Source organism: Anopheles maculipalpis, chromosome 3RL (assembly GCF_943734695.1).
Source record: "Anopheles maculipalpis chromosome 3RL, idAnoMacuDA_375_x, whole genome shotgun sequence".
NCBI lineage: Eukaryota > Metazoa > Arthropoda > Insecta > Diptera > Culicidae > Anopheles > Anopheles maculipalpis.
The window spans coordinates 5982837-5995511 of NC_064872.1; the positions used below are offsets into that span (position 1 = coordinate 5982837).

Sequence of the window (12675 nt, forward strand, 5' to 3'; positions counted from 1 at the left end):
CCCCCCGCAAAATAGTGAATGAAGGTATAAGATTTTAGTGTAATAGAGAGGCTCTAGTTCTTGATTGTTTCATGTTGTGTATAGAGTACACCGATTAGAATCATTATAATGTATAGCGTTAGCAAAACAAAACAAATTACTAACTGAACGAAGGCGTAGTTTGATGGTAAAGAATTGCTTGTTGTTTTAGGTTAAAAATTGCTGTTTTTTGTTTTTTGTTTTGGACTAAATTATTCTGTTAGTGTTCTTAAAAGTGAACGATTTTAAATTGTTTTGAAGCGGAAAGGTGCGGGACTTTCCCCGCTGATTGGTTATGCGTTAACGGTAACACTTCGTTAACATGTTCCTTAAAGCAAAACTCATAATCTATTTCTCTTTATGCTGGATTAAGCTCGTACACTGATTCATGCGTTTCTAAGTTATTGAGCATATTGGGTGGGAAGCTGCGAGTTTGGTGAGGAAATGGCCGTTCTTTACCGTGTATTTGCTGTAAAGATACAAGTTTCAAGAAGCGTTTACGCTTGGTTTTGCGCTTGTAAAAGATGGAGTCTGTGATGGTGATGATAATGAAAAGCATTATATAGGAAGTAATTTGGTGTCATGTGTGTGTAAGAGTGTGTCCGCAAGTGAGGAGAATTTGCTATTATGCATTGTGCTATAATTTACGATCCGATTACTACGCGCCAAGGTGTAATACTACTACTAGCAAGGCTGAAGTAGTCGAACGCCGTAAATAAACCAAGGAAAATAACATCAACATTGGCATACACAGATAAATAACAATAATACGCTGCAGCAAAATCATGTATAAACAAACAAAAAAAAAACATTTACATATATTTTTGAGAAAATATTCATATACTTATACATAAAATACAAACCCAAAAGGAAGAAAAACCCCAACTAAAATGAGAAAAAAATGTGAAGACAAAATCAAATCAAACTGCAATTGGCATAAAACAAATTGCATCTACCGAATGTTACACAAGCTTTTCCACTCAACTTGTTCCCATACTCTCTTCTTCAATACAGATATGAATGTTATAGAAGACAAGAAAAAACTTATGTTGAAACTATGCTACACAAGAAGCACCAATTTGCATTGAAATAGTACAGAATATAGCAAACTTACAATAGAATTACATTGTTATACACACAAGGACACAATACACAATTTTCCAGCTCAGTTATTTTTCTCTACCACTTAGTGCAAACAAAAAAAAAAGTATATCTAAAATCACACCGATACCACTTTAATTACACACACCAATATATAAACACAAAAAGATGGAAGGAAATGCAAGAAAAATATTAAACGAAACATCTGGGAGGAGAAAATTTATGAAAGTTCTCTAAGAAGTAGCAGAAAGAAAAGGAACATGTAAAGGATACACTAGGAGAGAACTGTAAAAAACAGAATGAAACAAGTAGAGAGAAAGGAAAAAGAAAACATACACAATAAACCTATATACCTTGTATGCAAAGAGAAAAGGCCGCTGTTGAACGAGTTCTTCACAAAATGAAAGAAAAAACCAAATGAAATTCGTTCAAGAAATAGATTTTTTCTTACTATATTTCAATTTTTTTAACAAAATTTAAACCTTTTTTAGCTTAGCTTGGTTACACAATTACACACCGATTGTGAGGTCTTTTAGAAACTTTGGTGTCCATCTTCGAGTGGAAATCTGGTGTCCCTCCCCAACCTGCGCAGTCCGTTTTCAGTTTGTATCGTAAAAGTAGTGTGCCAACGGATACCGTATCGTAAACGCAAACACCGCACATACGAGCTGAAACGCAACCAGCAACCGATTCAGCCGATCCTCCCTTATTGGCCCCGTTAGTAAAATGCAGAAATTGATAATCGTAAAGTTGTTACACGTGACTGTCTTTCCATCGCGATCCACCTCACAGCGTATAAGCCGTAGCTGTCGGAACACCTGATAGCAAAGTCGGCCCAGTACGTTTAGCTCATCCACCCGAAACTGTGTGCGACTTATGTGAAGTAGATCCGTCTCCGGATCATGCTTTGGCATACGGTGGCGTGGACAGGGAATGAAACGGAACAGCTGCGGTACGGAGTAGAGGAAATTTAGCACCTGAGGGATGAAGAACAGCAGTACGGTTTTGCTAAAGTGGCCCAGTATGCCGACTACGGCGAACGTCATGCCGGAAAGATAGTTGAACGTATCGCCGACAAACACCTGCGAAGGATATCTGGAAGGAAAAAACGGACAATTCAAATCGGTGCGCTGCGGAATGCTCTCACCAATGCAATGTTTGCACTGCTCATACATGCATTTGATGACGTATTTTGTGTAGCAAAAACAATATTAATTATTGGAAAATGTTTGTCCTTTTCAAAATTTAATAGAAACTAATATCAATCCCTATTGGCTACATTAAATTAAATTATTTTATCACAATTATTCGAAAACAAACATTTCGACATATCTGGCAACACTTCTGTCAATTTTCTAAGCAACCCCTTCTCTACCGTTCCAGCCTCGTTGTCTCCTTTTCCTTCCACACGTTCCATATGACTCACTTTTTTGTTGCACTTTTGCTCCCGATGCAAAACGGGTTGGGTTCGCTGCTTTTGGTCAATTCTCGCTTGCCGTTGCTGGCTTCATTCATAAATCGGTTTTCTGCCGAGTCTCATACCGGGCTCAACCGTAAAAAACATAGTGTCACGACGAGTCTGTTAGTATGCAAGAAGGTCAAAGAGTGTGCAGTGCAAATCGCAAGTGTGCAGCATGAGCGTGGTGCAAAGAGCGAACTGAACCGAGCTTGTGCCAGTCTTCGTATTTTCAGGCGAAATTAGGAAAATGTGAATAGACAACACAGTGCTCCGGATCGGGGGAGAAAAAAGGACGAAACTCGAAGTGAACGCCCATCCTACTACCTACACAGTTTTTCTCCGTGAACCCAAAGATCCAATGTGACACTCTTGTGGGTAGAGGAAGCTGCTTTCCATATCGAAGCAACCTTTTTTAGCTCGACGTTTCATAGTTTGTTTGTTGAGAAAAGCTTGTGTGTGTGTGTTTGAGGTGGAACAAACGGTATCGGATCACATCCGGTGTAACACCCGCCCGGGGGTGGGTTTCGAATGTCTCCCGGTATAAAACGGAAGCTCGACGTACGGCTATTTCTATGGGGTCTGTTTCTACTACAAATCTCGCTCATCTGCCTATTTCTGCTGTTCGGTTCGCTGCTCGTGTCGACCACAATCGATACGGCAGACGATGGTACCGCCTTGGACCGTGTACAAACAGCTGAGCAGCAGCAGCAGCATCCAGATGATGTCCACCGGCGGCTCGTTACATCGTTTTCCGTCTGGTCTCCGTTCGGGGTGCGATTCATTTCCAACCGAACGGTTGTGGGACTGCGGTCGTCGCCAACGGAAAACCCACACCATGCTGGCGCGATCGAAGCAAGCAATGACGTTGCCAATGGTGAGGATGGAACGGATGGTAGTAGTCAGCTGTTGAGGAGAAACAAGCTGCTGCTACAACGCCCAAGACATCCTAAATATCATCCATGGATTCAGCGCGAGATACCAAAGGCGGAGAGTGCGGGCAAATATTTTAGGTAGGTATAATTTTAATGCTCTAATTTTACAATACCACCTAGACTGAATATCTAGCTATAACGAGTCAAGGAAGCTTCCAATTGAAAGTTGAAACCTCTAGAGATTGTATTAGTAGAAACGATCGTTATAGTAATGGAAACGTTCCATTTTTGCGGAACGGAACAATGTCTGGCTGTACAGGTGTTGCCAGTATTGTCTTCTGGTCTACCCAACAATATCGAGGATTATTCTCCTTCTCATTACTAGTAGAGGAAGATATTTTAAAGGGAGTTTTTAACATGAAAGGCTCGGCATCGAATCCCAACCTAATATTTTATACATTTAATGAAGAATGGTGTGCCAAGATCTGTCGAACTTTTGTACTGTTTTATTTTTCTTGACAAGAATCTTGTCATTATCTTGTCAGTCATTCCGAGCGAATTCTTTCATTTATATCAATTTGATCCAATTTTTCTCACACATACACACGCAGGACGACATTGTGTTAAATCTCGGGAGCGAAATTATGGTGCAAATTGAATTGGTGATGTCCTCGCTTGTTCGCGTATCTCGGTTGTTAGCCATTTGCTCGTGAAAGCTTTAAAATCAATTCCTCAAATTGGTGGTGCACTTGTGCATGCAGTCGTACCGGCTCTAGGCCGGTCTGGTTCGCTCTCTATACCACCCTAACGAGTGTGCATGATTAGTGTACATGTCGCACCTTCAGGTCAACGGCCAGACACTAATTGGCTTAATAAATTGAGGTGAGGGGAGCGAGACTGTGACCCAGTGACATGAAATTTGTCTTCCGGATTCTCGAAAAATCAATAAAGATTTTCAAGTAATTTTCTTGTTCATTTAACCGGATTTTTTTTGCTTTTTTTTAGAACGATTTCCTACACGGACTGGCAGCGAACCCGCAAACAACGGTTGTGCTTCATCGAGGGTACGCAGGGAAAGGCGTTGGTGACTTCTAAGGCAGCAGCAGCAACCAGCAAGCCCGGCAACAATGAGACTGAACTGATAGATACAGGAATAGTAAGCAAACAAGCAGCAGAGCTTAACAATCCCACCCAACCGGCAACCGAAGACGGTGAAGATGAGGACTTGTCCGCCGTAATAGTAGGAGACGACGGTACGGGCCGTTGCCGGTGTAATCCTCAATGGCACGGTGCCGATTGTGGCCAGCCGGAGGTTATATGGCGTGCGTTTATCACTTCCAAAATTCCACCCCGTGATCAAACGGCAACGCCACGCCCGTACGCCCGCAATCTCTTCTATATCGTCCAGAGCACGTTCATCAGTGTGGAGGTGCTGGAGATACAGCTAATGGAGCTAGTCGATCAAGTGAGTCTGTTTGTGCTGTGTGATCGACCAGTAGGACCCCCTGGTTCCGCTTCATACGGCGCCTCAATCGCACATCACGTGGATGGAACGGATTTCCTGCGCAAGATACGGGACCGATTGCTCATCGTGTCGGATGCATCGTGCAGTGGACGGAATATGTTCCGGAAGTTACTTAAATACACCACTAAGGGCGCAATTCAGGTGGACGATATTGTCCTATTCAGTGGAACCGATGAGATATTAAATCGCAAAGCGGTCGCCTATCTCCGATGGTACGATAATTGGCCCCAGCCGGTACGGTTTCGCTTAAAGCACAATGTGTACGGTTTTTTCTGGCAACATCCTACCAACAGTACCGTGATCGGTGGTGCTGCCGTGCAGGTAAGCACCCTGCGGGAAGTTTACGGTTCCGATCCGGATCGGTTGCTAGCGATCGAGAAGCCGGTTATGCTGATAGGCGATTTAAATCACTTTGGCGGTTGGTACTGTCGGCGATGCTACCAACCAGGTTCGATCGTGCAGTACTACGAGCATCGGGCAGCGATCGGGACCGGTGGTATTTACCTTCCCGATCCAAAGCGAACGAAAGTGTTGAACGAAGAGTACGTCCAGCAGCTGATAGCAAACGGAAAAGATTTGGAAGATGGGGAACGCACTCTCGAACGAATTAGCCGCCGAACGGACAAGTACTATGAGCCGGATTATGTGCGGGAAAATAGCTGGAAGTTTGATAATATTGTACTGAATCTTTTTGCCCGCTGGGACGATAATCTGGCGGACGATGATTACTTTAGCTAGGTTTGGGGAAAGCTAGGGCAAGAGGCAGGTCGTACCTGAGCGGCGGAAGTGTTGTCCGGTCCGGGACAACATGTTGATGGCAAAGCAGAACTTGAATTCTTCCATCCCATCACCAAATACAAAATGGCATCTCAAACACATAATCATACCTAAGTCTATCATCGGACGTCCAAATTGGATCATTCAAACAAGCTAGTCAAAAAAAAAAGTTGCACGCGCTTTAAAATAGTCAAAAGGTCTTATAAATAATAGTGGGAAATATTTAAACATAAAATCAATCACTCCGTATACGAGACGTATGATGCAAAACTTCAATAGAAGCAGGAAACCCCTAACTTGGAATGTCATTCTGAATCACTCCGATGGAATAGTAATAATGGTGGAGAAAAAAGTTTAGTAAGCCATTATATGGCCGGAATCACGCCAAAAAGAGATCATCATCATCAACATACTAAACGAGATCTACGGGGTCATGATCATACCGCATACAAGAAACCGCTGATATTATCCATACTTATATACAACACTCTCTTAGGGCGAAAGCATACAAGCCACAAATAATTAACTTACGAAAGTCTTCTGTGTAATACTGTACTCTGAGATGTGTGTATTGGGAGGAAATAGGAGAAGAAAATCTTCTCCAAGAACTGATGAGCGTGACTCGATAAGGAATTAAAGGAGCATTACCAAGGAAAGCAATTGCGCAGCCGGGTTCTGCTGCTAATCAGCGAGGAAGGAAACACAGAACCTTTAGCTAGACACCAATTACGTAATAACACGTGTTTTGTATACAGTCTGTGACTTCCGGTTTCGGGATGATGGAACCGGAAGGAGTTTACTTCTGAATGAAAAACGAATGGGGGGAAAAACATGTGATCGACTGATGTGAACGGTGTAAGTTCTTATAGAAAGGGATGCTGGGTGGGTCCTGCGCGCGAATGGCACATGTACTGGAACATATAGGCAGGGGTAGGGATGCGGGAGGGTCACTAAGCGCTAGTTATTTGTTTTGTAATTTAGGTAAAATTTGCTAAAATAAACTAACTTCAAATTAACAAATAGAAATTGAGCGTTTCCTCCACTTACCTGTTGTACCGCCATAGCGCCAACGTAGCTCCGATGTATGGCAGCATAATGTAGAGGGAAAATTCGTGCGCATCACTGTAGTGTCCGCTCAGTATTTCCACCACATTAAACACCACGATCGAGCTAGCGATGATAAGCGATTGGCACACCTCCAGCCCATTTATGCCAGCCAGAATGTTGATCGCATTCGTACAGAACACGGCCAACATTCCCATAAACAGGTAGTAAATTACACCGATATCCAGCGAACTGCCTAGCAGGGGTCGTACCATTTTCGGTAGTATAACGGTGGTAGAATTAAAGTTGGTGTAGTACACCATAAGCAATGGAAGGGAGGCAATCGTCGGTAGGTACAGCTTATCACGCCACCGTAAATTAAGCACATCGTCGGCGAACCCGAGCAGAATCATGCAACAGATCGAGAGCATTGCGGCGATAAATTCTACAAACTAAAAATAGGGAGTGATTTAACATTTTTTGGCTGCAAAAGGAATACTGTTTTGCCTTACCTTATCGTGTGGGAAGTCGCCTTTGATGGTGGTGGAAAAGTTCCGCAGAAAAGGCACCGGTATGAACAGGAACAGTGAGACTAGAAATATGCATCCCGTGACCACACCGAACGCTTCGGGTCTATAGAGAGAATATTCCATTATTTCTAAAATAAACAGACAACGAATGCACAAACTTACATCTTTGGTTTGGACGCCTTATTCATATCGATCCCGTACAGATTCGCATTAATGAACATCGGTTTCATCTTCGGTATTAGGCTGCGGCCGGCAAAGTACGCCCCAACCGATATAGCTACATTCACCATCAGTGGCACTGGGAGGGACACCGAATGTCCAAGCACATCAAACTCGAAACAGTGAAAGAACGACATGTTTGTTCAATAAACAGGAAGGAAATAAAACTCGCAAAAGAAAACAATTTAATTTTTCCGCAAGTAAAACGAAATCAAAACAATAATCGGTCAACGATTGCAGCACTGTTTACGATTTTGCCAGCCGACAAACAATTGCATGATGCATTTTTGACGCGGCGCTGGAATGTCAAATCGCGCTGTGAAAGCTGTCAACTCGAGCTCAGTGCGTGGTCTCTGCAAGTTGGTGTTTTTATGTTGTTTATAAATGAAAAAAAAAACACTTTTCGATGAAGATTTTTACACAAAAAATCGCCTTAAATTGCTTAATAATATTGACAAACTAATAGTCTTTCACTCATAGTAATTAAATATCTAATAAAAAATACTTTTGGAAAACTAACACGGTCCTTCTCTTCGAGAGTGAACCATTGGCGAGAGAGCGTCTCCTTCGCGAGACCGGTCTTGCCGGTTGAACCGCCTGCTTGCGTATACCCAGTAGAATCGTCCACCTTTTATTCCCTTCAGTTTCCGAGAAACATCCGAACCGAATGGTAATGCTAGCTTGTGCGCGCTTCAGTCACGTTTTCTACGTCCGTTGAACAAAAAAAAAACGTTTCCCTTTTCGCAAGCGCATCGGCGAACGCGTGTGTGTGTTGCGCTTATACGCGCGTAGTCTGTTGACGGGTAAAGTTCGATTTCGAAGGTTTCGTGGACAACTATTTTCCACAACGATAAACCTATGTAGCCCTTCCCGCTTGAGCGTGGTACGCGTGAAAACGTGTACATCGGATGATACGTAAGCATATGTGAGTAGTGTGTCTTGTTTTGTGTGCGTCGATTAGTAATATGAATGATCGTACGAAAAGTAGTGTGCCGCTCAATCTCGAAAGTGTAAATGTGCGTTAATAATTGAGATACCTCAAGCATAATTGATTCGATTGTTAAGCTATAAAGCTATTGCGTATTTTGTGTTGCCCTTTGTGTGATGTTGTACGGTGTATAAATAACGAACGCCAGCGGAACATGTGCAAACAACAAGCCACATTATTTACATCCGGAACGGAACGACGACTGCACACATGCATTGCTTGAAATAGATTGAAAAAAGCTTCGGAAGCTTCACCGTTTTAAATCAAGCAATCAATTTGACATTATTCCTAACCTCCCCGCACCACCGGTTGTGTGTGTGTGTGGCAAGCCAGGGTACTAACGCTGGTAATATCGTTATTTTTCCACGCTTGGCATCAAACGATGAGAGCCAACGTGTGCTCAACGTGTACGCGGGAAAAGTATAGTGTGGTGTGAGCCTCCGTCTCCGTCTACTAGATTGCCCCGCCTGTGTTGTAGCACGTTGCACTTGCACTATTCCGCTGATCCTGGAAGCTAGGTGAAAAGGGGGAAGGAAAGGAAGGGACACAAAAACGATTACATCAACTTCCCCTGGACTCAGACAGCCCGCTTCTACTACTGCTGCTGCTGGCGAGGTAATTAGACAGCTTACAAATAGTATCAACTTATACAGTACATGCGTTACATGCGTAGTTGTTTTGTTCCAAATGTAGAAAAAAAAGCAAACTGGAACGCTTGCTTTTTTCCAAAGGGAACACGTTTGTTTGACGCTGACGTGTGAAAGTTTAATGTACAACTTTATCTGGAAATTATCCACCAAGGAAAATCCACAAAAAAGCCGAAACAGACCCCGTGCGACCTCTCCAAAGCTCGGTGAATTCAGTGTGGCACCATTTTTTCCTTTTGAAGTCCACGATAAACGACCGTATGTGACATTTTTGTGAGTCAATTTTTGTGCCCGAGCACTAAGAGTTTTGCCGACAGACTGTCCCATTACAATTTGTGGTCATGAAAAAAGGCTTACGCTTTTAACATAATAATAAGAGAGTTTTTTTCTGGCCTAGTCTGGTGATAGTGATTTCAGTTGCAGACAGGAAAAAAATGGCAGAAGTGGCCTTTGATACCGGTCACAGTTTTTGAGAGCTCTCGTTTACATATTTAGATCGATTTTATGGGATGGATTGTCCGGTTCCATTCTCATGACGTGACCAATAAAATTCACTGAACCATGGTGAGATCATGTACATGAAATAATTCTGAGAGTTTTGGACAGAGTTGATCGTAAATGTTCTATTCAGTCCATGCTTCATCCATCACTGAAAACACTCTTTTTGCCTATTCAAGTAGATACATATCTCGAGAAGCTTTCTAATTCTGGCATCTGATGTCAACACGAGCAAAGAACGCCAGTGTTATTACCAATGAGAAGTTTCTCCATTTATCTGGTGCCGAGGAATGAAAGAACCAAGAGATCTCGCGATACTCTCAGATGAATGAAGTGAATGCACACGACGACGACCTCGACCTTCTCGGGGGAGGTACTTAAAGAAGAAGAATTCCCCAACCCCCAGAGAATAAGACAACACCAAAGACAGCAAACACGATCAAACATACGGTCGCGATCGTTCCTACACACACCGCGGTCCGCAGTTTCGTTCAGCTCACCGCCCGCGGGAAGCTGCGGAACCATTTTGGACGCGTCTCTGTGTGTTTGTGGAACTCTGTGAGTCTGTCAATAATAAGCTTTACCGGGGTTAAAAAATGGAAGCAAAAAACAGAACAGAATAGGAGTTGATTGTGTTGCGTGATCGTTTTAAAGCAACGCAACACACGGACACAAACACCCTAAGGGAGAACTTGTTTTTTGGGGCTCGATTTCTAATAGGGGGAAGGAAGTGAAAATAATTGCACCGGGAAGGAAAAGGAAAGGCGCAGAGTTCTACCATCACAGACACATACAGCGATTTATCTTACCGATCGTTCCGAAAACGATCAAACGTGATCATGCGCTTTAGACAGCAGGACCTGCGGAGTCGGCAGGGTGTCAGGGTGATGTCCGAAAATCTAAAAGTTGTTGCCCGAAGCATTCTTTCCATTTCTTACATTCGCGAATACTTCACGTTTGCCAATGCCTTGGCGAGGCTCGTCTTCCTACCGTTTGTCAGACATGGCTGGCCAAAGGAAACAGGTTTTTCCGTTTTGCAGCAGGCTTCACCTGAGAAGCGCTTTTTCTTTTTGGGAGGATTTTTTTTCCCCTGGCGATAAGGAATGTTAAAGTTGTGCCGCCTGAAAGCACTAGTGACTATGGTTGACCTATCGTGTTTGATAATTTATTTCTTAAACTGCCTCCCATTATCTCTTAGGATAGTATCTAATGGGATGGATAATGGATCGACGGTTCGACAGCTTCCTGCAATATGCAGAAATAGCAAACGTTGTGAAATAATGTGTCCCCATGTGGGCTCACTCTTGAAACTGTTCCAAACAAACGAAAGCAAAAAACAAACTAAATCGATCGGAAGCTGACGTTTGGCGTGTGTGAAGACAGTTGGCGCCCACAACGCTCCGAATGTGTGGGCTTTTTGTTGCCGGCGCATCCAACACGCCCACATGTGTGTGTTTGGCGTTGCTTTCCTTTCCTTGCGAAATTCCACTTTTCCATGTCTACCCCGAAATAGCGTTTATAGACATTGAACCCGTGTACATAAATTTTTCCTGAGGAACGAAAACCTCACTGTACTGTTGGGAGCCCTTTTTTGTGTGTTATGTTTTCCACTGGCAAACATTATTTTATAATGGCACGCAGTGGTGCATAAGATTGTCCTCCTTTTTAATGGCCCAGTCGTACTCAGCGGCATTGCTTTAGCCTACTTTTAGGAAGGGAATTAGGGCATCAGGATGTATAATGAGGAAGGAAAAGCCTCCACAGGAGCCAATTCGACATTGCTTGCCCTCCTTCCGGGTGGGGAGTGCCAATAACGAGCCAGAAAGGGAGAGAGAGAGAGAGAGTAATCTGCATATTTACACAGCTAGGGATGGACTTTTTAATTAGGACTCACACCGTCCATGTTCATAATGGGAGGTGTTCAAGGGTTTTATAATCTGGAGCAACGTCGGAGCTTCCGGAGAATGGGAGGGAGAGCATACAAAGTAACGAGATTAATTAGCCAGGAACGGTGGACAAGGTGGTGCAATTTAGTCCATTGAATATCAGTTAGAAGACACCTTGCGAAACTCATCTCAAGATGCCCTTCGCTGACAAGACATCTAAGCTTCATCGGTCTTCATTCTGCCACCAAAAAAAGCCCCCTTAATTACCTCCATTTAACCCACCAAGGTTATCTGATCCAAGCATCCGAGAGGTGGTGTGGTGTGCTCCAACCTCGAACGCAGGTTCGCATTGTGCCAACCACTGTCGAGAGGGCGAGAGACCTTGACCATCGTCGGCATGATGGCAAAAATCCCACCGAACAATGGGGCACGTTGGCAAGGTTTTTGTTTACCTTTGCCCAAAACTTGACTTTCTCGATTGTCACCATCGCTAGCTGACTTCCGATATTTTTATTTTCGTTTTTTGGAAACTCATACATGCAGTTTATTGAAGCTCTTTTTTAAAGCATGCGGCTTATCGTTCCATAATTGCATGCTTCCATGATTTCATCACATCAATAAACATGCTTTGTGTGGCTTCTATTTTGATTCCCGCCGCCACAAACGCTGTAATGAATCACGCCCGCCACACATCGTTGGGTAAGCTTGTGCTTGTGCAACGTTGTGCATGCTCTAGTGACCGGGCTCAATCAACCCGAGCCGGTGGTGAGCCAGCCAGTTACGCAATCGGATAAGCTGCATGTTCCAATTTTCCAATGCTTCGTGTGCAGTAGGAGATGATCGTTATTAGCTTTACATGCGGGGTGGAATGGAATCCCGAAACATTCCACTCTAATCGAGGCTTTCCAATAATTGTGCTCACACTATTTTGAAATTGCGCTGTAAAGTTGGCTATAAATAAACCGCAATCGCCCGTGAAGCCAAAGAACTTCAATAGCGCTTAGAGTGTTGAACCTCGGAACATCGGAGCATTCGATACTCGTGTGAGAACCAGAATTTTCGTGCCCTTGTAGTAGCGGTCATGCTGACTTGCACTCTTTTGCTTGAGGTG

The 12675-nt window shown here is 43.4% G+C and overlaps 4 protein-coding genes across 4 annotated transcripts in view; 2 read left to right on the forward strand and 2 right to left on the reverse strand.

The window, feature by feature from the left end:
• The window catches only part of LOC126564508 (serine/threonine-protein kinase grp), a 191235-nt gene that overhangs the window by 114894 nt on the left and 63666 nt on the right, over positions 1-12675 (reverse strand). The window lies entirely within an intron of this gene.
• The window catches only part of LOC126564888 (protein phosphatase 1B), a 205229-nt gene that overhangs the window by 20187 nt on the left and 172367 nt on the right, over positions 1-12675 (forward strand). The window lies entirely within an intron of this gene.
• Positions 1718-7682, reverse strand: LOC126564747 (UDP-N-acetylglucosamine--dolichyl-phosphate N-acetylglucosaminephosphotransferase). Its single transcript, XM_050221846.1, has 4 exons — positions 7489-7682; positions 7309-7429; positions 6800-7248; positions 1718-2214 (listed from the first exon to the last, which is right to left on the reverse strand). The coding sequence occupies exons 1-4, from the start codon at positions 7680-7682 to the stop codon at positions 1719-1721; spliced, it is 1260 nt and encodes a 419-aa protein (XP_050077803.1). The 3' UTR covers position 1718.
• On the forward strand, positions 3063-5750 carry LOC126564413 (beta-1,4-mannosyl-glycoprotein 4-beta-N-acetylglucosaminyltransferase). Its single transcript, XM_050221454.1, has 2 exons — positions 3063-3588; positions 4456-5750. Exons 1-2 carry the CDS (start codon positions 3107-3109, stop codon positions 5711-5713), a joined length of 1740 nt encoding a protein of 579 aa, XP_050077411.1. The 5' UTR covers positions 3063-3106; the 3' UTR covers positions 5714-5750.

What these genes read in the sequence shown, in the direction of transcription:
- LOC126564413 (XM_050221454.1), top strand. Translation starts at nt 3,107, where the DNA reads ATGTCTCCCGGTATAAAACGGAAGCTCGACGTACGGCTATTTCTATGG. An exon ending in AGTGCGGGCAAATATTTTAG is followed by an intron (nt 3,589 to 4,455) that starts GTAGGTATAATT and finishes GCTTTTTTTTAG; the next exon opens with AACGATTTCCTACACGGACT.
- LOC126564747 (XM_050221846.1), bottom strand. Translation starts at nt 7,682, where the DNA reads ATGTCGTTCTTTCACTGTTTCGAGTTTGATGTGCTTGGACATTCGGTG. An exon ending in GCGACTTCCCACACGATAAG is followed by an intron (nt 7,249 to 7,308) that starts GTAAGGCAAAAC and finishes CCCTATTTTTAG; the next exon opens with TTTGTAGAATTTATCGCCGC. An exon ending in GCGCTATGGCGGTACAACAG is followed by an intron (nt 2,215 to 6,799) that starts GTAAGTGGAGGA and finishes TTTTCCTTCCAG; the next exon opens with ATATCCTTCGCAGGTGTTTG.